Source organism: Cuculus canorus, chromosome 18, assembly GCF_017976375.1.
Source record: "Cuculus canorus isolate bCucCan1 chromosome 18, bCucCan1.pri, whole genome shotgun sequence".
In the NCBI taxonomy this organism is placed as follows: domain Eukaryota; kingdom Metazoa; phylum Chordata; class Aves; order Cuculiformes; family Cuculidae; genus Cuculus; species Cuculus canorus.
In genome coordinates, this window is record NC_071418.1 from 8,809,012 (window position 1) to 8,834,804 (window position 25,793).

General features: G+C 47.9%; 1 protein-coding gene across 1 annotated transcript in view; it reads left to right on the forward strand.

The window, feature by feature from the left end:
• The first annotated feature begins 334 nt into the window (after positions 1–334).
• Positions 335–25,793, forward strand: part of DNAH9 (dynein axonemal heavy chain 9) — a 128,684-nt gene continuing 103,225 nt past the window's right edge. Inside the window, exons 1-8 of the mRNA XM_054083560.1 lie at positions 335–411; positions 3,217–3,391; positions 7,631–7,804; positions 9,214–9,421; positions 14,838–15,003; positions 16,252–16,354; positions 17,672–17,911; positions 25,047–25,208. Coding sequence (XP_053939535.1) covers positions 3,251–3,391; positions 7,631–7,804; positions 9,214–9,421; positions 14,838–15,003; positions 16,252–16,354; positions 17,672–17,911; positions 25,047–25,208 — 1,194 coding nt within the window. The 5' untranslated portion in view covers positions 335–411; positions 3,217–3,250. The remainder of the gene's footprint in view (positions 412–3,216; positions 3,392–7,630; positions 7,805–9,213; positions 9,422–14,837; positions 15,004–16,251; positions 16,355–17,671; positions 17,912–25,046; positions 25,209–25,793) is intronic.

A 25,793-nucleotide genomic window follows, 5' to 3' on the forward strand; every position in this document is an offset into this window, starting at 1 on the left:
GGAAATAGCTCAGAACATGTCCTCACTGGTATTTCACTTTCCAAGGGAGTTGGGCTCATGAGTAACTGCAGATATCATACCTTTGGGGCCTTTAAAATTAGAGTGGGGTCATAATCCCACACCTTTTTCCCCACCCCAAGGGAGTGCTGTACATTCTGTGTTGTGGAGCCTTCTACTGCCTGCTAGAAATTGGCTGCTTTGCCTTGAGGATCTGAGCTAACAACAACCAAGCTTTTTAGTGCAGAATGCTGAATGCTTTTCATTCCTTTACCCAAGGAAGATGTTTGTCTGTCTGTCTGCAGGTGCTGACCCTGGCAAGCAATGAGAGAATCCCTCTGAACCCAACGATGCGGCTAGTCTTTGAGATCAGCCATCTGCGCACAGCCACCCCAGCGACCGTGTCCAGAGCGGGTGAGTCCTGGTCTGAGCTTCACACTGGGGTTTTGTATGCATCAAGTTAGATTTAATGCCATTAACAGGTCTTTTGTTGGCCAACTTTGTTCCTGTTGAAAGTACTTAGCCTGGGGGTCACAGCTGCCTTTAGTGGACTGGTTATGTTCCTGAAACATAGAAAAACTGAAGATACTGGCCCCAAATTTATATATGGAGCTGTCATCATCATAGAGATTCACCCAGAGTTCCCTGACTGTTAAGGGATGATCACAGCTTCAGCATTGCAGTGAGTGCTTTTAGTGTACGAAGCCCTGTGTGGACTTGATGTCCTTATCCCAAATAGCTCCTGACCTTCTAGAGAAGTGCACGAAGTATAAAATCATAGAATGGTTTGAGTTGGAAGGGACTTTAAAGCCCATCTAGGCAGGGACGGCTTCCCCTGGATGAGGTTGCTCAAAGCACCATCCAACCTGGCCTTGGAAAAAGGAGAGGAGAGAGGAAAGAAGTTGTCCTCAAGTTTTAAACATGGTGAAATGGGGTTGAGCAATACCATGACTTGGATCAGACCACTGTGTGAGTGTGGGGCAGCGTGATGAGAGGTGTCCTGGTTTCCTGAGTGAGGTCTCTTCACCGTTAATGTTTCTATTCCACAGTGGAGCAAGAGGAGGGTGTAGGTAATGGGCAGCGCAGGTGTGTTTGGCAGGGTTTTAGTTGTGAAAGTAACTGAGAAATTCTGCTGGAAAAAAGAAATAGCCTCTGCTGTGTCCTTACCATATGTTCTTTCTTATCCTGGGCCTAAAGGGATCCTGTACATCAACTCATCAGATCTGGGTTGGAATCCCCCTGTGAGCAGCTGGATTGACAGGCGAGAAATCCAGTCTGAAAGAGCCAACCTGACCATTTTGTTTGATAAGTACCTGCCAATTTGCCTGGACACCCTCAGAACAAGGTACCATCTGAAGTGTGATTGCATCTCCACTGGCAAGGGCAGGGGGGACACTTGCTGCTTTCCAGACCAGCTGTGCTGTGGTTGTGCAGCACATGGCATGTATGGCTGGTTTCATCCTTGCCTGAGCATCATCAGCTTAAGCTCAGACAAGAAATGGGACGAAGTGGGGGAGCTGACGTTCCTGTCCATCCTTTGTTGGTCAGATCTGATTTTTGATTTGATTGTTCCTTGCACCAGTTCTGCATTGGAAAGTAAATCCAGGAGTTCCTAAAGAAGAAGATTTTCAGTCCACCTAGACCTGAGTCCTCTCCACAGGTTATTTTTCAGTAGAGCAGGTTTCAGACTACTGCTGAAGGAAGGATTGCAAAATGCAGCATGGAAGGTGGAGAGAGGAGATCCTCTTTCTTCTTCTCCTTATTTTTTTTCCTCAGTGGTGGTGACAGTGAAACTGGTGTTTGTAGGAGAGGGTGGGATTGCTTTGCGGGCAGTTCTCGCTTGAGTTTCTTTCCTGATGTGTTCGAAGAAAACAAAGTCAGTCTGTGTGGGCAACCAGCCTGGGTGTATTTCATAATTGGACACCAGTCCAAGTAATATGAAGAGCTTGGATATTTGGAAAGGCCCTGGTGCTTCTTGGATAGGTTAGCTTCAAAGTGGTGACCACACAAGAGTCGTGTGGTTCTTTCTTATCATCAAGGGGCTACAAGAATGCTGGGGAGGGACTTTTTACAAGGGCATGTAGCGGTTAGGTGATGGAGAATGGCTTTAAATTGGAAGGGGGAAGATTTAGATGAGACATTAGGAAGTACTCCTTCATGATGAGGGTGGTGAGGCCCTGACCCAGGTTGCCCAGAGAATTTGTGGATCCCTGGAGGTGTTTGAGGCCGTGTTGGATGGGGCTTTGAGCAGCCTGACCCAGTGGGAGGAGTATGTGCTCAAGGCAGGGTGTTGGAACTGGATGAGCTTTGAGGTCCCTTCCAGCCCAAACCATTCTAGGAGTCTGTGATCAGGGGAGAAAGCTCTATTACTTGTACCACGGTGAGAACTGGCCAAAATAGAGTCCCAACAGACATAAGTAAGGGATCTTCTCCATCCTTTGTTTGCTTCCAATAGCTACACCTTGATTTAAAATAAATAAATGAATAAATTGGTGTGGAAGTTGTCAGCCACAATGGATGTGTAAGAAGGGGCTGAGTTAATAGAAGCAGTGGTCTTTGGAAGTAGGAGGTAGGCGCATCACTAGGGCTCTGCTTCCTGAGGGACCAACCTGTTTAGAGCTGTTGGCAGCAAAGTCCATCGAACATTTCCCACTCTGTTTGTTGAACATTGTGTCAGACTGTGAAATCCACGGGATTAGCTGCAGGCAGCCCTGAGCTGAGTGTTTTGGTAGCTTGCTTAATTCAGAAATTGTAGAACCAACCTTTCAAATAGCTATAATTACTTTATGGAGGACTTCAGTGTTGCTACAATATTCGTTTGGAATTCTGTAAGTGTAGCTTAAATGAATGTAAAATGACAAGATGAAAGGGTTTATTTTATTACTCCTCTATTTGACCACTTTTGAACTCATCTTGTTCGCAGGAAATCATTGCCTTTAGCAAGTCTTCTGTTTTACTTCTTTCAAGAGGATCAAAGTTTTAAAATGCTTGAAACTTCTGATTACTGTTATTACTTGTGTATGTGCCGGTGCCAGCAGGTCCGAGGGAGAGAATGGGTGTTCTCTCTATTGATATACCTGGCAATAAGACACAGGCTGCTGACAAGTAAAACGCTAATATTCTGAAAAAAAGCATTTCTAGGCTTGTCTTCCTGGGTTGGGAGCGATTATGTTGCTGGACCCAATTATATTTCCCGTGCTTTCAAATTTCATTCCTTAGATTTAAGAAGATCGTTCCCATTCCTGAGCAGAGCATGGTTCAGATGTTGTGCTACCTTCTTGAATGCCTCCTGACAAAGGAGAACACACCTGCAGACTGTCCTAAGGAGCTTTATGAACTTTACTTTGTCTTTGCTGCTGTCTGGGCCTTTGGTGGATCAATGTTTCAGGACCAGGTAAGAAGGTAGAAGATGCTTCAGCATCTTTTACACAGGCCTCATTTTTCTTGTTTCGTTTTTTTTCATACTTCCCAAAATGTGTACTGACCTCATGAAGTTCAACAAAACCAAGTGCAAGGTCTGCACCTGGGTTGCGGCAGTCCTAAGCCCAAAGACAGGCTGAGCAGACAATGGATTGAGAGCTGCCCTGAAGAGAAAGACTTGGGGGTGCTGGTGGATGAGAAGCTCAATATGAGCCGACAATGGGTGCTTCCAGCCCAGGAAGCCAACCAAGAGGAGAACGGCTGAGGGGTCAAGTGATAAAGGCGGAGAGATGTTTGCTTATGCAGACACATTTCACTGGGGAGAAACATTAAGTTAATTTATAGAGGCCTGTGGGTGTGCATAATGTGATCAAATTAAGACTGATTTATGAGATGATTATATCAGTGGAGCAGTCCTTCAGCCATCTGACTGCGCAGGTAGATGATGCGCTGTAGAGCACAAACCAGCCAGTGCTTTGTCACCACTGGCTTTTATTAAACATAGGTGGATGTCAAGAATTGGCTACACTCAATTTCTGATGGAAGTACAGAAGAACGAGGAGTATGGGATGATCTTAAGGGATTATGTGCTTCCACTTAAGTGGAAGGAAATGGAGGATTTGCTGTTTGGAATGCTCTTTGCTGGGGGGACGCTGTCGAGGTTCGTGGTTGTGGGTTGAGGGGTCTCTATCGTGAGCAGCTGGGTTCGGTCAAGCAGTTGGTGGATGTCCACACCCAAGACTGTAGTGATGGAAGGCGAAATCTAGAGGGCAAGATCCTCTCAGGCCAGGAGGACTAATCAGGTCATGGATCACTGGTGTTGTCTCTGACATTCGAAGTACACTCATGTCCAAGAGGCGGAGAAAGACAGGGCACTACTCTCCATGCTGCTTCCCACAGTACATCTGTCTGATGGATTAATTGCAGCTGTCAGCCTCTGAATCCATCAGCTTGTATTAGACAAGGTGGGTGCTATCTCTTGCATGGTGATATTATCATCAGACTGGTTTTCTCAAGGTCAGCATTTGATACTGCACATTTTCAGCCCCCCCCCATTTTCAGATCCTGATCCTTAAAATATGGGAGAAGCACAGGCATTTCCAGCTGGGCTGAAACACAGCTGCCTTGGTGGGAGCTGCAGAATGTGAACAACAGGGGTCTTGGGAAGGATCTTCTTCAGACTTGCCTGGGGGAGGCAGGGGTGTGTTGCTGCCTCTTTTTCTCCCAATGTTATGTGCCCAAGAGAGGAGAAACGGACATTTCTTTCTACCCCAGTCTCCTGTTCTGTCCGATTTCCCAGCCACATGGCATAGCTCAGCTCAGCAAGGCTGTCTCTTGCTTCCCAAGTAATTGGAAAAGCTGTGGCTGCTTTATAACTTCCAACTGTTAACAGTAATAATGGACGAGAAGGCAGCAGGCTGCATGTCAGAGCCCTGCTTCCAGCAGTGCTGACATTGGGGCCACCCTTGGCTCTGGTCCATGGTTTTGTGCCCATGCCAGCAGGATGGCTTTTCACCCTCTGTTGTCATTGCCGTTTCCAGACTGACTTCTGTACGAGCTGGATGCTTTTGATGTGACTGGTTTAGGGGCCGGCAGAAGAAATTTGAGACACTTGTAGACAGGTCCAAGAGCACGTGTGGCACCTGAAGGCCTAGATTTTTGGTACTGAGGTTTCAGCAAGTGGTACAAGGACTTCTGTGAGTTATACAAAGCGTGTGGATGGAAGTACATTGAGCGCTTGCTGGAGCTTCTTGCTCTGGTTCTGCCCAATCCTTCTCGATGGACTGCATCTTCTGGTCAGAGGATGCCTTGTCAGCATGTTGTGCTGATGTATGGGTCTGCCCAGTGACAGGACACTGCTTGTCAAGGGCTCGGAGATCCATTTGTGGTCTCCAGTGCTCTTGAATCAAGCTCTGTGTTGTCTGTAGTGTGCTGGAGGTCCATCCATGGACCTGACACCTGGGACCTTTCTCCAGCTCAGTTGGAAGCACTGCAGAGTCAGTTCCTGGCGTGGCAGGCTTTGCCTGCTGCCTGCCAGGCTTCTCGGGGGGTGGTGGGCTCGATGCAGGATGCTCTTGCCCGGCTGCTGTGCAGGTTGCAGGAGGAGCTGTGCTGCCTCGAGGAGGGTAGACTTTGGGGCTGGACTGCATCGCCACTCACGATGCTCTGTAAATATCAGAGCTGAGAGTGCGAGGGTAGAGCTGCCTGAACGAGGGGAGGCCTGATGAAAAACGATCCAATATAAAATCTGTTTATTGCGCCCCATTGAAGGTGCCCTTCGTGCTGACCTTTTGTTGCCAAAATGTCAGGAGAAAGAGCTTTGAAGGGTTCTCACTACCCTGCGCTTCTTGGTGGGGAGTGGGGCCCCTGTATAAAAACAGACAATAGATTTGCCATTTCCAGGCTCTGAAATTAGCAGAAATCCGTATGGGGTTTTTATTAAGGAAGCAGTTTGATTTCGATGCTGTTCTGGTGCTACAGCCAGGGCTGGAGCATCTCTGCTTAGCTGCTGGGGTGGGGAGGGCGGGCAGCCCATCACAATGCAGCTGCGGGCAGTTTGTCTGCGTGGGGGTGAGGACACCCTTGTGAGAAAGCTTTTAGCTATGGCACACGTCCCTCTCTGCTACAGGGAAGTCCGTTGCCAGCGCTGAGGAGTTATAGCGACAGGAGAATGGAGAATTACAGTTATTCTGCTTCTCTGAATAGCACGAGACTGCAAAATCGTGGAAACTAATAATGTGTTTTTCCAATCCTCTGGTCTGTTGATGGATGGTGATGACTTTACAGAGGACACGGTTCAGTTTCAGAGCCAGATTTCCTGAACAAGGCTGAACAGACTATGGGCAAAGTGGTGGTGGTTCTGCCTGGGCTTCTGGCCTGGGAAAGCCTGTCAAATTGCTATGGGGAGGAAAGACCCACAGATGCTCCGAGAAGAAACTGTGCTGTTAGAACTGGCTAAATTATGCAGCCTGTATTTCACAGACATCTTTTTAATAGCACTTTTCCCCTTCTTCCCCCCCCCCAGAAGGCTGTAGTCCCCATTGTCTGCATGGGAAGCTGTTCAGAGGGAGAGACTGGCCCAATGTCATGCAGGAGACCTGGTGCAGGGGAGGGGACTAATCACATTTTGCAAGTCCTGACCCAGTGTCTAAGGCAAAACTGGCACCTCAGCTCCTGAAAAGATCTATGTACTCCAAAATCTTGGGTGCATACCATGGAGACGATCCAAGGGCTGGAGCATCTCCCTTGTGAGGACAGGCTGAGAGAGTTGGGTTTGTTCAGCCTGGAGAAGTGAAGGCTCCAGGGACACCTTAGAGCAGCTTCCAGTGCTGGGAGGGGCTTTTGATCAGGGAGTGCTGGGATAGGACAAAGGGAGGTGGTTTTCAGCTGAAAGAAGGGAGACTGAGATGAGATCTTAGGAAGAAATGTTTTCCTGTGAGGGTGATGAGGCCCTGGCCCAGGTTGCCCAGAGCAGTGGTGGCTGCTGCATCCCTGGAGGTGTTCAAGGCCAGGTTGGATGGAGCTTTGAGCCCCTGATCCAGTGGGAGGTGTCCCTGTCCATTGAAGGGGGTTAGAACTGGACGAGATTCAAAGTTCCTTCCAACCCAAACCATTCTATGTTTCTATGAAAGACAAGAACTTGGGTACTTCCAGGACAGTATAGCAGTGCAGGAAGGCAGCAGAGCCAAAGGGGCATTGTTCCCTCTCTGGTGCTTTGGTACGCTGGTGCCTACAATCCTGCTTCTCCTATGTATTGTGGTTTGAAAAGAGGCCAGAAGACAAGTAAGTATTAAGAGTTGTGTGATTTATGAGAAAAGGCTTTAGTATGCATGCTTTGACTAACCATGACCACAGATGTAGACGGATGTTGTGTCCTTGTCTGCTGGAAAAAGTAGGCACCGTGAATCAATCAAGCAGTCTGTTTAGTCATAGGCACGTATTTTTCTTTTCCAAATTGATCCATCTATCTAACCTCAGACATACCAAGAGTGATCAACACAGACGATGAATTATTTAGGTGAATAAATAGGAGTGATGAGAAGAAAAGAAGAAAATGAAAAATTGGGCTTAATAATAGGAAAAAGGATAAGATCGTTACACTGTGGAATATATTTTAAGGACTAGTCCCGCTCTGGTGGGCTGGGATAGATAAAAGTCTCCATCACTAATTAATTTCTCTAGATTAGCATATTTTCTCCACTTTGTCTTGCAGCTTGTGGACTACAGAGCGGAGTTCAGCAAGTGGTGGGTGGCAGAATTCAAGACCATCAAGTTTCCCTCTCAGGGCACAGTCTTTGACTTTTACATTGATCCAGAAACAAAGAAGTTTGAGCCTTGGTCTAAACTTATTCCTCAGTTTGAATTTGATCCAGAAATGCCATTACAGGTACGTGAACCTTGCATGCTTTTTATCCGGGAGGAATATGTGCATTTTAGTGACTGTATGTTAGCATTCCAAATTTCATTAAAAGTCAAACAGTTCATAATAAGGGTGGCATCCTTTAGGAGGTATGATTAAATGACACATCTTTATTTACTATACTTTGACTGTGAAGACACGTCCTCCATCCATCTTCCAAATATGAGTGATGTACATGAGGGGCAGGCTTAGAGTCACCCCAGTGACCCAGGAGCAGGAGGTGTGAGATGGGGGTGTTTTTGGCCAAGGAGTGCAGCCTGCAGGATGTGAGACAGTGTATAGAATCATAGAATCATTAGGACTGGAAAAGACCTCTAAGATCATCCAGTCCACCTGTCAGGCCAACAGTACCATGCCTACTAAGCCATGTCCCGAGACAGCACATCTACACATTTTAACACACTGAACCACTGCCCTGGACAGCCTCTTCCAATGCTTCACCACTCTTCCAGAAAAGAAATTTTTCCTAAGATCCAGTCTAAACTTCTCCTGGTGCAACTTGAGGCCATTTGTTCTTGTTCTATCGCTACCAGCACCCATTCACCACAACCTGCTTTCATGGAGCTGCAGCGAGAGATGAGGGCTCCCCTCATCCTCTTCTTCTCCAGGCTAAACAGCCCTGGTTCCCTCAGCCACTCCCATAACCTCTGGGCTCTAGACCCTTCACCAGCTCTGCTCCCCGTTTCTGGATGTCCTCCAACCCCTCGATATCTTTCTTGTAGTGAGTTGCCCAAAACTGAACCTGGGATTCAAGGTGTGGCCCCACCAGCGCTGAGTACAGTGGACGATCCCTTCCTTGCTCCTGCTGGCCACCCCATGGCTGATCCAAGCCAGGATGCTGGTGGCCTTCTTGGCCACCTGGGCCACTGCTGGCTCATGTTCAGCTGCTATCAACCAGCGATCCTGGGTCTTTTTCTGCCAGGCAACTTTGCAGCTGCTCTTCCTCAGTGTATTGACAAAGCCTGGGAGATGCCTTGGTGTCATCTTGTGCCTGGTTGAAAATAGAGATCTGATTATGATTTGGACAAAAAGAAAATGGCTTTCTGCAGGTAGTGAGTTGTATTTGCTAGCCATACTTTTCTTTCCTTTTAAAGTGTGACAGTGAGCAGGTGATGTGTAAAAATTATTGCCAGTTTAGCAAAATGTGCTTTTGTGGGAGACCCAGGTGCTGCTCCCAGCATCCAGCTGTCAGGGTTTCATCTCTATGCAGCTTGATTTTAATGGCTGGTGGCCATGTATCATTCCTTTCCTAGAGCAATGTAGAAACTTGGGTCACTTTGCTTATTCCTGGCTCTCCCAGTTTTACTTCTCCCCTCTGGTCGCTGTGGGATTGTGGCAAGGATGGAGACTCTCACATGCTTCTTGTGGCCCTTCAGGCTTGCCTGGTGCCCACCACTGAGACGGTCCGTGTGCGGTACTTCATGGACAGGCTCCTGGAGCGCCAGCGCCCAGTGATGCTCGTGGGTAATGCGGGCACGGGGAAGTCTGTGCTGGTGGGGGACAAACTCTCCTCGCTGGACATGGATGCTTATGTGGTGAAGAAGGTCCCGTTTAACTACTACACCACCTCTGCCATTCTGCAAGGTAAGGCAAAAGCTGAGTCACAGGACTTCTCCTTGGCTGGATACTGAATTCCCAGGGCATCCGGCAGAGTTTGGATCAGGGGATTCACTGTGGTGCTGAGGGAAAGACCTGTGGGTGAGCTGCCTGTGTCATTTGTGGACACTGCGCTGACACCTACAGACCCTTAAGCCCCACTGTGAAACTCGCAGCTCAGCAGACCCTTGGTTTTGTGGAAGATGACACTTTCCAATGTGAGGATTTGAATCTGAACCCCACAATTATGTTTCAGGGCTGTGCCAAAGCACATACTTATATCTGTTTTTTTACAGCACACAGCTCATACTTGGATTGAGGTGTGGGCTTGAATCTAAGCCCTTGCTGAAGAAAACGGGTTTCTTGGCTACAATCCAAACTGTCCTCAGGGTGCAATGACAGGACTTGCATTCCACTTAGCAGTGAGGATCATAGAATCACCAGGTTGGCAAAGACCCCTTGGATCATCGAGTCCAACCATTCCCATTTACCATAAAACCATGTCCCCGAGCACCTTGTCTTCCTGTCTTTTAAATTATGCTGATGGGTATTGCAGGCTATAAGCCAGGGCTGCTGGTTCCTGATGGTGTCCTCTGCATCTTGCCACAGTCCAATGTGTTCCCAGGGAGCAGGTCCCACGTCCCCACCTCTGCAGGGGCGCAGGGTCTGGGGGACTCAGGGTCCCAAGGAATCACTGGCCCCAGGGAAGTCCACAAGAAATCACTGATAAAGATTTTGCCATATCAGTGAAAAATGACATTGAAGATTAAAATAAGGTCAGTTTTGCTGTTGTGATCTCTTCAGAGATGGAGAGAGGTGGAAATTCTTGAGAAGCAGCTCATTTTCAAATGGTATTTTCACTTCGAGTTCACCTAAAAAGAGAGAAAATAATTTTTTACTTGTTTTTTTTTTTAACCAGGAATGAAACAACCTGGTTTGGTTTGAGTTGAATAGCAGCTGTGGGTCACCACAAAACAGAATGCTTCCTTTGTGTAGCTTTGTTTGACCCAAATGTCCTGAAATCCTTTTACTCCCCCAGCCCTTTATGGGACTATGAACTGTGAGGCATCGTTGAGACCAAGACCAGACCTTCACTGCCTGAGTTGTTCCTGCCCAAGGGGTGCTCGGTGGGGACATGCTCATAGCCTGGATTGATGCCCAAGGCAGTGAGCATCTTGGGCTTCCTCCATGCTCTGCCAGGCTCCCGACACCACTGACATTTAAAGAAAGGGGTTGGAGTTTAAATTGCCCTCTGAGACAGATCTGCTTGCAGAGAGCTGACAGCTCGGGCTCAGCCTATGCTGTGTAACCTGGAGCCATGTCACGGGGCCACATCCACTTTCTGGGGCAGGTCTGAAGGGTTTCTGTTCATGCTGGTGCCCAAAGCTCATGCTGGAGCCTCCTCGGCTCTCCTGCCTGTGCCCATCAGCCCTGTGGGGTGGTGGCTGTGCCTGTGTGAATGCAAATCATTTGGGTTACATGTCTTTCAAGCAAAAAATGGGCGATATCTCACTTTTTGGCCAATCTTGCAACCCTGAGTGGTGTGGTGGTTAGAACCTCTGGTTTCCCCTCTGAGGTGCTTCTTTTATTCCCTGTGTGGGGTCTCTGAAATGTTGTTCAGCCGGTAAATGGGCTGAGCTGGCTGACACCCAGCTGCCTGGCCGGGGGAATGGGCACTCATTTATCTCCGTCTGGATGGGCGAGTGCGTGCAGGTGGTAGATTTATACCAGCAGACCTGGCAGCGCGTCCCTATTTACTCTGGCTGTGAGCTATGGGCTGAGACGGCGACTCTCTTTCTCTGTAGAGAGGAGCAAGTCATCTTGTGTGGGGATGAAGATGTGGCTGCAAGATTTGCATTGGGAAGCATGATTTATACTGCTTGGCCTGGTTCCCTACTGTTCATTTTTTAGAGTTAATTTGTCCCTTTTTGTGTAGTTTGTCAGTTGGACGCTTTTTTTTTCCCCCAGTAGGCACCTCTTTAAATTTGTAAAACATGGATACAAAGCACTTTTTGATTTTTTTATTTCTTTTTTTCACTTAAAAAAGAGCCTAACCTGAAAGCCTGTAGTTTCTTAGACAAGGTGCCTGTTGGTGCAGAGATTTATAAGGTGCAGACCACGTACCTTTTAGGGGAAGCACAGATATGTGGTTCGAACCATCCTTTCAGGCCTTGTGGTTTAAAGAAGTGCCATGTGCATAGGGGTTCAAAGGAACCAGACACTCTTTCTGACCAAGCCGGGGGCTGGTTTGAGGATTTACTTTGATGTATTGTGACTTAATATCACTTTTGTGGCATTTGTTGCTCTCCACCTGTTACTCTGGACCCCTGATCTGCTGCTCTCTCCTTCCTGCTCTCCTGGACCTAGAATCAGAGAGTTGTTAAGGTTGGAAAAGACCTCTAAGATCATCCAGTCCAATGGTCAGTCCAACACCATCTACACATTTTAACACCTCCAGGGATGGGGACTCCACCACTGCCCTGGGCAGCCTCTTCCAATGCTTCACCACTTTTCCAGTAAAAAAGTTTTTCCTACCATCCAGTCTAAACCTCTCCTGGTGCAACTTGAGGCCATTTCTTCTTGTTCCTTAGGAAAAGAGCCCAACACCCACTTGGCCACAATCTCCTTTCTGGGAGCTGCAGAGAGCCATGAGGTCTCCCCTCAGCCTCCTCTTCTCCAGACTGAACAGCCCCAGGTCCCTCAGCAGCTCCCACAACGACTGTGTTCCAGACCCTTCCCCAGCTCTGTTCCCTTCTCTGCACCCGCTCCAGCCCCTCAATGCCTTTTTTGAGCTGAAGGCCCCAAAACTGAGCCCAGGATTCGAGGTGCAGCCTTGTCAATGTCGAATACAGGGGGATGATCCATTCCCTGCTCCTGCTGGCCACCCCGTGGATGATCCAAGCCAGGATGCTGTTGTTCTTCTTGGCCACCTGGATCACTGCTGGCTCATATTCAGCCATGGTCAACTGACACCCCCAAAGCCTTTCCGCTCAGCAGCTTTCCACTGACTCTTGTTTAAGCCAGAAGCGTTGCATGGGGTTGTTGTGCCCTTCTCCTGCTTCCTCCCCCATCAGGTGTAGCTCTGCCTTCTATCATTCAGCACCTTTCCACTCCGGATCTGCCTTGAGAAAACTGCAATAAATGTTGGGGTTTTTTTGGTTTTGGAATGCCCCTTCATCCACAACCAGCAGGCAAGAGGAGTCGCACTCGCCAAGTCTCGTTTGCAGTGATTGTGTCTTTCAGGTGCTAATTTGAGCCTCTCAGGGTCCCACAAGCAGAGATGAGGACCCTTTATTATTATTTTGAGTTACAGGTTTGAATTAAAATACAACTCTTGTGAAGATGTCACTTGATCCCCAGTAATTGCATTTCAGTGTGATGAATCTCCTGGATACTTGTTTAACCTCAAAAAGGGCTGATTTTATATGTTAATTAAGGACTAATTAAATTTAAATTAAATGCTTATTTGAAACACTTAATCTAACTTGCTACCAGAAATCTCAAATATTGTGGTTTTATTGAAGGAGAAAAGAGGCTCCACTGAGGAAAGATCTATCATTTTCCTTAGCATCATTCGTGCCTTTGTGCAGCAACTGTCTGTGACAAGAAACCAGCAGAATTTTGAGTAGTGGGGACGACAAGTTGTCTGCAATGCACTGAAGCAGGAAAAAAAAATGGTGTTTTAAGAGATTGGTGGTATGCAAAAAGCAGAATATAAATCTTCCTTAATTACTTTTGCACGTGATGATGAATGGCTGAAGTGTACATTTTCACAAGGAGGTTTTTATAAGAATTCCCAGTTCCATTTACATTTGCCAGTGTTCCCTAATTACGAAGAATTGCTACTTATCATGCTGCTCTGCAACACCTTATAAGTCTATTGACAAGCCAAAACTGTGTAAATGAAACAAGTTCTGTCTCCGTCTTCAGGAAAGCAGTGAACCTCCAAGGCTGCTCTCAAAGTGAGAAAATCCATCCCAGGATCGGGGCAGAGGAGAGCTGCTTGTTTGCTTTTCTTCTTACTGAGTTGGTAAAGGTTGCTCAGACTGCAATCAAAGGACTCGGGAGCCTGTGAAACATTGTGTGCAACGATGCGGGGTGGTTTTATTAAACCTCAGCCCAGCATTATAAATATTCCTCCCATTTTATAATCTAGAGCAACAGATAGAATCATAGGATGGTTTGGGTTGGAAGGGACCTCAAAGCCCATCCAGTTCCACCCCCTGCCATGGGTAGAGACACCTCCCACTGGATCAGGGGCTCCAAGCCCCATCCAACCTGGCCTTGAACCCCTCCAGGGATGGGGCAGCCACAGCTTCCCTGGGCAACCTGGGCCAGGGCCTCACCACCTTCACAGGAAAACATTTCTTCCTAACATCTCATCTCAGTCTCCCCTCTTCCAGCTTAAACCCGTTGCCCCTTGTCCTATCCCTGCACATAAACTCAGCCTTCTCTTAGAGCAAATTGAGATCTTCTAAAGCTTTGGAAATGGAAACTTCTCTGTGCTTTCCCTTCCTCACGCAAGACCCTACTTAAAAACAGATGTTAATTTGACAGCTTATGTTGGAATTGAGTCTTGTCACATTACCAGGAGGTTTGGATAATGCTGGAAAGGGGACCAGGAAACTTGTGGCTATGTGGTGGATTTAAATAGAAACTATTATTGTGATTGTTCTGAAGATGTCCAGCAATTTGGCCTGGAAACCACCTATTTCTTTTGCCTAACAAAGGTAAAAAATGCACTTATGTTCACAGACTCAGCTTTGTCCGTGGGCTTCTGTGCTCACAGCATCCCCCTTCTTGCCTTCGCGGTGCCCAACCACTCCTGCCCGTGTGGATGGTGTGGTTGCTGTGCTGCTGGGGCACATTCACTGTTATGTTTTATGGATCCAGAGAACCTCAGCAAGCAAGATTTCATTTGAAAAAATATGCAGAAGGGATTTCAAAGTCTTTATCTTGCATGAAAACCTTTTTTTTGCTCTGAAGGGGAGCTGTTCTGGTCTATAGCAGACTGTTAGTTTGCTGCATTTTGTTTGAAAGGAAGAATTGGGAGCTTTTGGCTTTGGGTTGAGTTAGACTGAAAAGCTGCCCGAGGGTCCTCCAGCCTCATGCAGGTCTCCCAGCTGTTCTGGGACAACTACCATCCTCCTGGTGAGCAGCATTCTGTGCTAAGACCAACTCTTCCCCCCTGAAAAGTAATGAGCAGCCCAGATGCCAGCAGGATGGAGCCAGGACTTGCCCCTGTGCTGCAAGATGAGCCCTGCCTGGCCTGTGCATAGCTTAGCTCCTCCCGGGGCTGCTGGAGCTGCCCATGGCACAACTCCGAGCTGGGCTGAGAAATCATTTCTATTTTGCAGCAATGACTCCTCTGGTAGCTCAGCTTTGCACCTCTGCCTCCACACAGGTGTGCTTGAGAAGCCTCTGGATAAAAAGGCTGGCAGGAATTATGGCCCTCCGGGTACTAAGAAGCTTGTGTACTTCATCGATGATCTGAACATGCCTGAAGTGGACGCTTACGGGACGGTGCAGCCCCATACGTTGATCAGGCAGCACCTGGACTACGGCCACTGGTAAGAGGCTGCTCGGGTTTGGTCATCTGAGACCTTCTTGTTCAGATTCAGTGTTGGGGAAGGGGCTTGAAAAGAAGTCAAAATGCAGTTCCCTCTTCCCATCCCATGTTTACCATCACATCCAGCTGGGCTGGAGTTTGCAGGTAGGGTCTGGGTGAACGAAGTGTTGGACACCCTTGAGGTGTTCCCTGTCCTCAGCAAACAAACTCATTTGCTTACAGCCTGGTTGAAGGAGCTTCGCTCTGCTTTTGCTGTGGCTTCTGACTGTGGTTCCAGTGCAAAGCCTGCAAGGGGAGTGCTATGCTCAGCCTTGATGCCCTGTGATGCTGAGAGTAGAGGTAGACCATGGATTTGGCCTCAGATGGGACGAACTACCCCTGCTGTGAGCACCTAGTGGTGTTTTCAGTAAGGCAGCAGCAGCAGCAAAGAAGTGTTTTCTACGTAGAGGTAATTTAAAGGAAAAAAGTTTTCAGGGAGATTGGAGCATTTTACACTGCAGCCAACAGCGCCGCATGGGGCAAGAATATTTGCAGCTCTCCCTGGGGTGAACACAGGGCAGGAACTCCTAGCCATCTCCGCTTTATTTAGCGGTGTGCGTGCCTGAGCTTAGCCAAAACCTTCCCGACTATGGAAGCAGTGGAGTGGAGATAGAAATTTTGGGCTGTGGATGTTGGAAGTCAGGCTCTGCTGGTTGCGTGGGAGCAGTGGAGGCATGGAGTTGGGCACATCCAGGCTTTCTGCCTGCACGCTTGGCAGTGCCCACCAGCGTGTCGTGCACTCAGTGCTCCCTCTTGTAGCCTAGTGGAGCTGCAGATTACCCCAGGGATGGTGAGGAGTGAGATGAGCAAAGCTAACTGTTATCCTGGGCTGGCAGGTCTGCTCCTGTGGCTGCACGTGGCTCCTTCAGCAGACTCCCATCCTTCCCTGTCCCGGGTTGGTTCAAACCAAAGGTCCTCCTGTGCTTTTCAACAATTTCCGTGTTTTCAGCAATGAGTACATCCTGTGGGCTTTGCCCCGTGCTTGTTTCTAGCTGCTAGAATTATTAGCTACAGGTTGTTGAAGCTGAAAGATTTCCACCAAGAAAAGGGCACACATGTGTCAGGCTATGTAGACACATGCAAGCCCTGCCTTGGCAAGATGCAGAATTTGACCCTCTGAAGACAGGAGGACATTGGAAGCCCATGGACACACACCAATGGAGAGGTAGCAGATGCGTTCACCGTGCCACTGCTTTTGTTTTGCCCAAAGGTACGACAGGACCAAGCTGTCGCTGAAGGAGATCATGAACGTGCAGTACGTGTCGTGCATGAATCCGACTGCAGGGAGTTTCACCATCAACCCTCGTCTGCAGGTAAAGCCCTGCACAGTGGCAGGCACTGCTGCTGGTTTTATTTTTGGGTGGATTATTTAAGTGTGAGGGTAGAGGAAAATTATTGGCAGATCCTGCTGTCATCAGTAGAAAAAGGCGTGAATCTGATGAGTGATGGTAATTCGTAATGGTGAAGCAGCAGACTTGTTCCATTATTCCCTTGTTTGTTTTTCTTCACCTACTGCTGCTCAGCAGGAGGAAGAAGGTGCAAGTTGCCAGTCAGCTTAACGTGTACTTTCAAGAGAGTCTTCTGGTTCAGACAGGCTTTGCCTTCGTTTAGCTAATATTTACCTCTGGAACATAGTTCATAAAAGCCTTTTAGTCTCTAAAATTTCCTCATGGAGCTGGCATTATACTTTCAATAAAAAGAGGTGGGGAAAACCCAACTCAAGGAAACCAACTCCTCCCTTCCAGAAAAAAACAAAACAGCACAAGTGCTGATAGTAATGGAAGTGTAAATTTAGGATGAGATCTTAAACCTCAAGGCTTGATTTATGAGAGCTGTGAGGCTTAGGCTGGGTCATAGAGGTGCTTATTATCAGCTTTGATGTTACTTACCCTTTCTCCAAGCTGTGAGGCTGCGATGTCAGGGGCAGCCTGACTGTTCCCTGTGCCTGCAGATCAAAACCACTGAGCAGGTCCTGTTGGCATCTGAGGGGAACAAATGGCAGCCCAGAGGGATGGTGCCTTTCCCAGCTGCGTGGTAGGTGTTTGCAGTGCTGTAGAACGAAGCTTAGCACATGAGCAGTAGTGGAGAAATGCCTCGAGAAATGGGTGCAAGAGCAGCCCGGACTTGGTGGGGCGGCTGCCACAGGGGAGATCCTGGGGAAACTGTGGTGTTAAAATGAAACATCCCATGGGCACCTCCTCTGTCTTTGCAAGTTTCAAATCAATAAAAGGATCTTCTGGGAGATGGCACCTTCCAGGGTCTGTTCCTGACAGAGACAGGGCTTCAGTAGTGGTCAGTGGCAGCTTTAGAGCTCTTCAGCTTTTCAATGGATTGAACATCCAGCGTAGTAGTTGTGAAATGCAGTTGAAAATCTTACTTTGCTAGCAGAATGATGCCAACTGTCCACTGCCGGTAAACTGGAGGAAAGAAATAGACTTGTTCAGATGGACTGCAAGTCATAGAATCATAGAGTTTCCCCAGTTGGAAGGGACCTGGAAAGAATATCTGGTCCAGCCTTTGGTGAGAAAGGGAGCTTAGATGAGATTTCCTACCCCTTTGGGGTCCCCAAGGGCATTTTGCTTGAGAGGTGGTTGCCCATCTCTCTGACCTTTCATGTCTTCCTTCCTCAGCGTCACTTCTGCGTCTTCGCTGTCTCCATCCCTGGTCAGGATGCCTTGTCCAGGATCTACAGCACCATTTTAATACAGCACCTGATGAGTGGGAATTTCTCAGTGGCTGTGCAAAAATCAGCTCAGCAGCTGATTGCCCTTGCCCTGGGACTGCACCAAAAAGTAGCTGCCACTTTCCTGCCAACAGCTATCAAGTTCCACTATGTTTTCAACCTGAGAGACTTCTCCAGTATCTTCCAAGTAAGTGCAGTCGCTGTCCTGTGACACGTGGAGCTTGTCCCGATGCTCTGGGAGGCTGTAGACCTGTGTTCCTCTGGCCCAGCAAAATGTGATCTCCCACCAAGCGATGACACAGCGTGTATGTCCCCTGAGTAAAGAGGGTGACCCCTTCCCTGATTCCTCATTGGGTTTGGATGGATTCCAGAGTCATCACCCCTGGCTTTGGAAACCATCAGTTAGAGCCTTTTCTACTTCCCAGTCTCCTGTAATCAGTGGGCAGGGATGTATAATTCCGGAAGGAGGTGAAAGTTTTGGGTGGGTCAAAATGCCCTCTGGCTGCTGAAGGGACCAAAGGAAGGGAGTTTTGTGCTCCTGACTTCAGCACTTAATCAAGTGGCTATTGGTGAGTGTGCTGGGCCTTGGCTTGGCTTTGTGAGCCTCCTTTCCACCTGTGTAAATGTGGGGCTTTAAGGGCTCTGCTCCACCACGCTGGGAGGTCATTTGATTACACAGAAGCAGGTGGTGGATGCTTAATGGGCTACTGGCCATGGAGATAGGAGAGCAGTGACTGGTTCAGCTGCTCTGCCTAGAGCCAGTATGGCTTGTTGGCCTCTTCTGGTGTGTCCTCTTGGCTTCTTGATGGCCAGGTACTCAGCATGTGCAGAAAGGATGGCATTTAAAGAGTTGATAAATAAATTAAAACCAGCTTTGACCCAATAGCTCAAACTGATTTACGCCTAAAGCCCACTCTGTACCAAGGGGAAATTGTTCAGCTTTAGAAATGTTATTTTCCAATGGTGAGTGGTTTTTGTTCTTTTTTCCCCCAGAAATCTCACTCTTTGAAGCAGTAGCTATTACTGCTTAAAGAGCCATTCAGAGCTTAAGGCTGATCAATAAAGTGTGAGGAAGTTCTGAGCAGCCAAATCAAGATGTTTAAAACACCATCACCTGTTGTAAAACCCAAGCTTGTAATTTCTTGCTCTTTATTAATGTCTTTATTACAAAGTTGGTATTGAAAGTTCAGTGCCTTATGGTCTGGTCCATCAGACGAGCTGAAGTAATGACAGGCAACGAGAACTCCAAGAACAGGACCTTGAAGAAAATTAATAACTCCATTGTGTCAAGAAGGAATCAGACCTGTCAGTTGTGCTCGGCTAAACATCAGCAGCCTTTGACAGTAGATGTGGGTCGTGTTAAATCCTGGCTTCTGGTTAATCTGTGCTTTGAAAGGCAGAGAGAGAGAAAAGAAGCATTTCAAGGGGAAGCTTTAATTTTAACTGCAGTGTTCTTGAAAGGTGCTAAGGTCGTGAGATATTAGATGACCTGCCTGATCTAGATGCTGGGCCAGAAAGCTGCAATGGTGACAGGAGCTCAGATACCTTTTCATTTATCCCATGGGTGCAGAGGTGAGGGAGTCTGGCTTCTGGCTCTCATAATATTTATTTAAACCGGGGTTCAATTTTTCTTGAAATCCTTCCTTAGCTTTTGCTATTCATTCTTAAATTATTTCCTTACCTTAAATATTCCCAGGTTTGGGGCATCTTCTGATTTCCTGTTTAGCTCTGCTGGAACACAGTATTTTTCCTGAAATTGAGTGTGAAAGAAGCTCTGGACTCTGGGAACGCGTTTCCATGGGTTGCATTTATTACATCTTCATAAATTCATAATCTAGCTTGAGTTCTGTTGTCCAACCACCTGCTCAAGCAGTGCCAGTTTCAGAGTTAGGTCAGGATGATCAGCCAAGTTTGGGGTGTTTCCTGGCCCCTCTTGCAGTGCTAAATGCACTCTATGGGGCAGATGGTTTATGTACTTTTATTTCAGTTGGAATTTCCTTTGCTGTAATTTGTGTTTGTTACCTCTTGTCTTTCTGCTATGCACCTCCAAAAACAGTTGGGCTCGTTGTTCTCTCTGACTCCCAATCAGTTGGAGGCAGCAGGAAGATTCCCCTTCACCTTCTTCCTGGGTTGAACTGTTGCTCTCTGCCTTTATTTGCATATCCTGTGCGCCACCTTTTTATGGTCTTGAACTTGCTCAAGTATTCAATGTCTTTCTTGTACCGGGGGACCCAAAAGTGGATTGAACTTCCTGCAGCTTTTCTTCAGCCTGTCAGTGTCCCTCCTTTTGGTGTAATAATCTCCCTGCTTGGCCAGCATCATCTCCAGACCAGCTGAGAGTGCACTCCCTGGGTCATGAAGTCATTAAAAAATATTGCCCTGTTACCAGCCCCTGAGCATCTTCAGTGGGGTTCCTTTTTGCCTGGTGAAAAGAATCCGATGTGACTCACCTGTTGTCAGGCATCAGAACTTTGCAGGTCGAAGGTGGGATTTGGCTCCAGTTTAAGATGCTCAGATTCGAGTGGGTGAGGATATTTAGGTTCATCCAAGGCTTGGGAGGCCAGAAGTCTTTCCACCTCCTCCTGCCAAGGACACAAGTGTGGTTTCACTGTTGCCCAAGTGTGGGTGTCTAGAGCCTTTTGAAACATGTCGGGACACCCTAACTGGGCTCCAGCATCTGTACAAAGGACTTGTGTGTCTTCCTCTGTGGTATCCGCCTGCTCTGTGCAAGTATCTCGTCTGAACTGCTTGAGCTGTGTTGCTTTCCCTCCCTTGGCTGTAGAGTAGGTGTCCTCTGAGGGGAACCATCCAATTGTGCTCACTTGAGAGGGTCATGGGAAATTCCATGTATTCCTACACAATGATTCTATGCACTGTTCTTGCTGCTCTCTGGACTTCGCGTTCAGCAGGACAACACTAAATGCCTCAGCGTTGTACTCAGTGGTGCCACTGCTTCTCTGGCATCAGCTGGCCAAGGGCACTAGGGTCAAACTTTCATAGAATCATAGAATCACCAGGTTGGAAAGGACCCACTGGATCATCGAGTCCAACCATTCCTAACACTCCCTTAAACCATGTCCCTAAGCACTTCATCAACCCGTTCCTTAAACACCTCCAGGGAAGGTGACTCGACCCCCTCCCTGGGCAGCTGTTCCAGTGCCGATGACTCTTACTGTGAAGAATTTTTTTGCGATATCCAGCCTGAACCTCCCCTGGTGGAGCTTCAGGCCATTCCCTCTTGTCCTGTCCCCTGTCACTTGGAAGAAGAGCCCAGCTCCCTCCTCTCCACAACCTCCTCTCAGGTAGTTGTAGAGAGTAATAAGGTCTCCCCTCAGCCTCCTCTTCTCCAGGCTAAACAACCCCAGCTCTCTCAGCCGCTCCTCGTAAGACTTGTTCTCCAGCCCCTCACCAGCTTCGTTGCTCTTCTCTGGACACACTCCAGAGCCTCAACATCCTTCTTGTGGTGAGGGGCCCAGAACTGAACACAGTACTCGAGGTGCGGTCTCACCAGTGCTGAGTACAGAGGGAGAATCACCTCCCTGGACCTGCTGGTCACACCGTTTCTGATCCAAGCCAAGATGCCGTTGGCCTTCTTGGCCCCCTGGGCACATTGCTGGCTCATGTTCAGTTGCTGTCAACCATTACCCCCAGGTCCTTCTCCTCTGTACAGCTCTCCAGCCACTCTTCCCCCAGTCTGTAGCACTGCATGGGGTTGTTGTGTCCCAAGTGCAGGACCCGGCATTTGGCCGTGTTGAACCTCGTGCCATTGGCCTCAGCCCAGCGGTCCAGCCTGTTCAGATCCCTTTGCAGAGCCTCCCTACCCTCCAGCAGATCGACACTTCCTCCCAGCTTAGTGTCATCTGCAAACTTGCTGAGGGTGCACTCAATGCCTTCATCCAGGTCATTGATAAAGACATTGAACAGGGCTGGACCCAGTACTGAGCCCTGAGGAGCCCCACTTGTAACTGGCCTCCAGCTGGAGTTAACTCCATTGACCACCACTCTCTGGGCCCGGCCAGCCAACCAATTTGCTGTCAGGACTGACTGGAAATGTTTGGAGTAAGGAGAGGCTGGAAACTACAGTCCAGGATGATGGGCAAGAGGAGGCTGCCGTAGGATTAGGCAAGATCTGCAGGAATGGCAGTCTTGGCTCCTTGTCCTTGGACTATATCTCTTACTGATGGTACTGTTGCAGGGCTAAGATTACCTTTCAGTTCTTTATAATCATTAGGGCTCATCAGAAGGTGGTATTTTGTACTTTCCCTATGAAGCAGGTCCTGTCTGTGGTTGAAGTCGGATACTACTTTGCCTTGCATTTGTATGTCCCCCTTTTGTGCCTGAGTCAAACCATATGCTATACAGTTAAATTGATTGGTACACTCCAGGCAATTTACCCTTGATTAAAGAAGACCGATCTCTGCCGTGACAGAGTTGGGGATTATGCTTTTAAAAATACACTCCCCGCTGGCGCACACCAGAGAAAGCCTTGTTGCTTTCCATCTGAAAGGGTTACCATGGTATTATGCTCTAAATTATATCTGTCATCGCTGTAAAATAATAATCATCGACTCAGCAGGGTTGTATTTTGCTTTTGATTCCCATTTCTAACAAGCTTTTTTGAGCAGCGTGTCACATTAAGACCTGTAGCAGTTGAGGAAGACTGGCCTCTGGCTCTTCCTTGACAGCAAGATGATAGTGGCAGCTGTGGAGTGGCTCGCTCCGGCTGAGCTTTGCCTCCACGTGGGCTTTAGCGGCTGGCAGACTTCACACTCCTTTGCACCTGGAAGGATTTTCATATTTACCTGGGGTCAAACTTGCTAAAGAGCCCGGCAAACTTCAACCTTGCAAACACTGAAATGCATCAGAGGAGGCCATGAAGGTGATGCGAGGGCTGGAGCACCTCCCCTGTGAGGACAGGCTGAGTGTTGGGGTTGTTCAGCCTGGAGAAGAGAAGGCTTTGGAGACCTTAGAGCAGCTTCCAGTACTGAAAGGGGCTCCAGGAAAGCTGGGGAGGGGCTTTCAGGGAGTGCAGGAATAGGATGAGGGAGAAAGGCTTTAAATTGGATGAGGGGAAGATTTAGATCGGACATTAGGAGGAAATTCTTCACAATGATGGTAGGGAAGCCCTGGCCCAGGTTGCCCAGAGCAGTGGTGGCTGCCCCATCCCTGGAGGTGTGCAAGGCCAGATTGGACAGGACTTTGAGCAGCCTGATCCAGTGGGAGGTGTCCCTGCCATGCTTGAATGGGCAGCGGAAGCATCTCCTAGACTTCCCTCAGCACAGCTGGGAGGGGACACCCTTCCTGGCAGGCTGATGGGATCAGGAGTGCCCTTCACTCTCCTCCTTTTCATGGAGATCATAAGAAAACAAGCAACTTGCTGAGGTCAAGTCCTGCCTTGTCAGAGCTGCTACAGCCCATCTCCATTGGCGTGTTGCTGCGTGACAACAACAGAGAGGACTTCTCTTGCTGGCATGATTAGCGTATTCCCTATTTCCGTGCCAAACACCCACCATCTCCTGGGGTGATTATTAAGCCGCTGAGGAGCCTGTCACTCAGAATTACCCAGTAAGAAATCCCGGTCTGATGAGTCTTGGCCAGAGGGTGCAGTTCTCCCACCCCCAGTAGTGATCCGCAATCCTTGCCCCAACAGACACGGCTGCTCCTTGCAGCTTCTTCCAGTGTTTTGCTATTTGATCGCCCATATCGTGATATTTGATATCATTGCCTAGAAAAACCTCAGGGCAACAGCGAGGGCTTCCTAACCAGCTTTGGGCCTTTCTGGTGGAGAGGAGAAGCTGAAAGGTTTGACTGAAATGGAACCTGGGGACTCAACAACCAGATGAAACTTGCCTTGTTGTGGCAAGGGGTAAGGGATTATCCGCTTTCCTTTTTTGTGTTGGCACCACATCCATCACAGATGCAGTGACCCATGACCTTCGTACATCCCAGCTGTGGACACAACAGCATCTCCTGGAAGCTCAACCTCACACACACAGTATTGCGGTTGCTCTTGGGGCAAGCAGGTGGTTGTGTTCTTGGGAGATCCTGGTAGCTCTGTGAGGAGGGTTGGGTTTGCAAAGTGAGAAAAGGGATTGTTTTCAAATTAATAACTTGTTTACAGATTGCTGAGTGGATTTTCTTCCATCTGAGGTAGCCTTACGTGTGCTTGCATCAAGAACACAACAACTTTTGCAGCTTTGGAGTGTCTTTAGAGTGAAAGAGTGATTTTCTTTTTAGAACCTGATGGGTTTCACCTTTCTCTCTTCGAGTTGTTAGCTCTTCACCTTATTTTTTTTCCTGAAATAAATAAAATAACAGCTGTAATGACAACTGTGAAGCCCAAACCGTTTGAGCCATGGGCCAGAAAGGAATAGCTTTACATGGCTTTTAATACATTTAATATTTTATGTATAAATAATTAGGTGTTAGGAATAAAAGCTGTCTATTTAATTCATGCCATTGAAAACCCTGTGTGCTGTTAATAGTCTTAGTTGTAGGTGATACCTCTTTTAAATATAATTCTTTTATGCATTTTAATGGAGTTCATGGTAAACATACTGTGATAAGCAGGCAGCGACTAATATTTCCTGCAGGCAGAATGCACCTAATGAAAATTAATTGATTAAAAAAAAGTATAAATCAGCACCACTACAATTTCCAAATCTTTTTTTTTTTTTCTTGACGAAACGCCCGTGGTGCAGTGTCAGGATGCAAAAAGCCGCACGTCTGGGCTGGTGCCTGATTTTACGTGCTCTTTACTGCTGACATCAGAACCACCAGCCCAGTCAGGCTGCACTGGGGATGCTGTTTGGAGCATCGATATGAATATAACAATGAATATAAACTGCTTTGGGAGCTCAGGGGTAACAAAAAGTGTGTTCTTTAGAGGTGTTGGGTAGGGGCTGATTCAGAAGTTCGGTTCTCCCAAGTGAGAGGTGATAGGATGAGAGGGAATGGCCTCGATCAGCACCAGGGCAGGTTCACATTGGACATTAGGGAAGATTTCATCACTGAAAGGGTTCTCAGGCACTGGCAGGGGCTGCCTAGGGAGGTGGTTGAGTCCCCATCCCTTGAAGGGTTTAAAAGATGGGTAGATGAAGTGCTTAGGGCTATGGCTTAGTACTGGACAGGTACAGTTGGACTTGATGATCTCAAAGGTCTTTTCCAACCAAGTGATTCTTTGATTCTATGATTGTCGTTGCTATAATAACTCTGCATTTAGAGTGATTCAGCCCCCTTGTAGCGTGGTAGCATGGATGCTGGCGTGAGGTTGGTCCCTCAGGGTCAAGAGAGGGTTTACTGACTCTGTCTGCTCCCCATAGGGCCTCCTGTTCTCTACTCCTGAGTGCCTGAAGCAACCCCAAGACCTAGTGAAACTCTACCTGCATGAGTCAAACCGGGTGTATCGAGACAAGATGGTTGAAGAAAAGGATTATGATACCTTTGATAAAATGCAGCTGGAGATGGTGAAGAAATGCTATGACGTAAGTGTTGAGGTTCATAACTCTGATAATAATGTACAGGCTTACAGGAAAAATGTTCCTTGGGACAGCATGGTTTGCCCCAAGGTCTACCCATCTCTGACTTGCCTGGAGGACAGTGCTCTTGATGGGAGCCTAGGGGCAAAATCTCTGCCATCTGTATCCTGGGCTGCCAGTGTTGCAATATGAGGAAATGATGCACTCCGTAAGGGCACTGGGGAAGGGAGATTTGGGCTCTGTGAAGTAATTTAAATTCCTTTATTTAAGTGCTTTGAGCCTCCCGTGTCAAAAGCAGGAGAAGGGTCAGATCCCTGGTTCTGATGGGAGCAAAGCCAAATGCAGGCACAAATCCCTAGTGCTTTCCTTGTTCCAAAATATCTTTCCGATGAAAGCACTGGACCTTCCTTTCTTTAGCCCTGCATCACCCAGCAGTGCTGTAGTATGAATCACACAAGTATCACTGAAGTGAGAATTAGTACAGAAAGCGCTTTTTCCTCAGGGTGTTGTCATTGTCCGTGCAACAGCCTACAGCTGGGGTTGTTGCTGCAGGGTGTTCTTGTGGCCACCTTCTCATACAGTAAGGAGTGA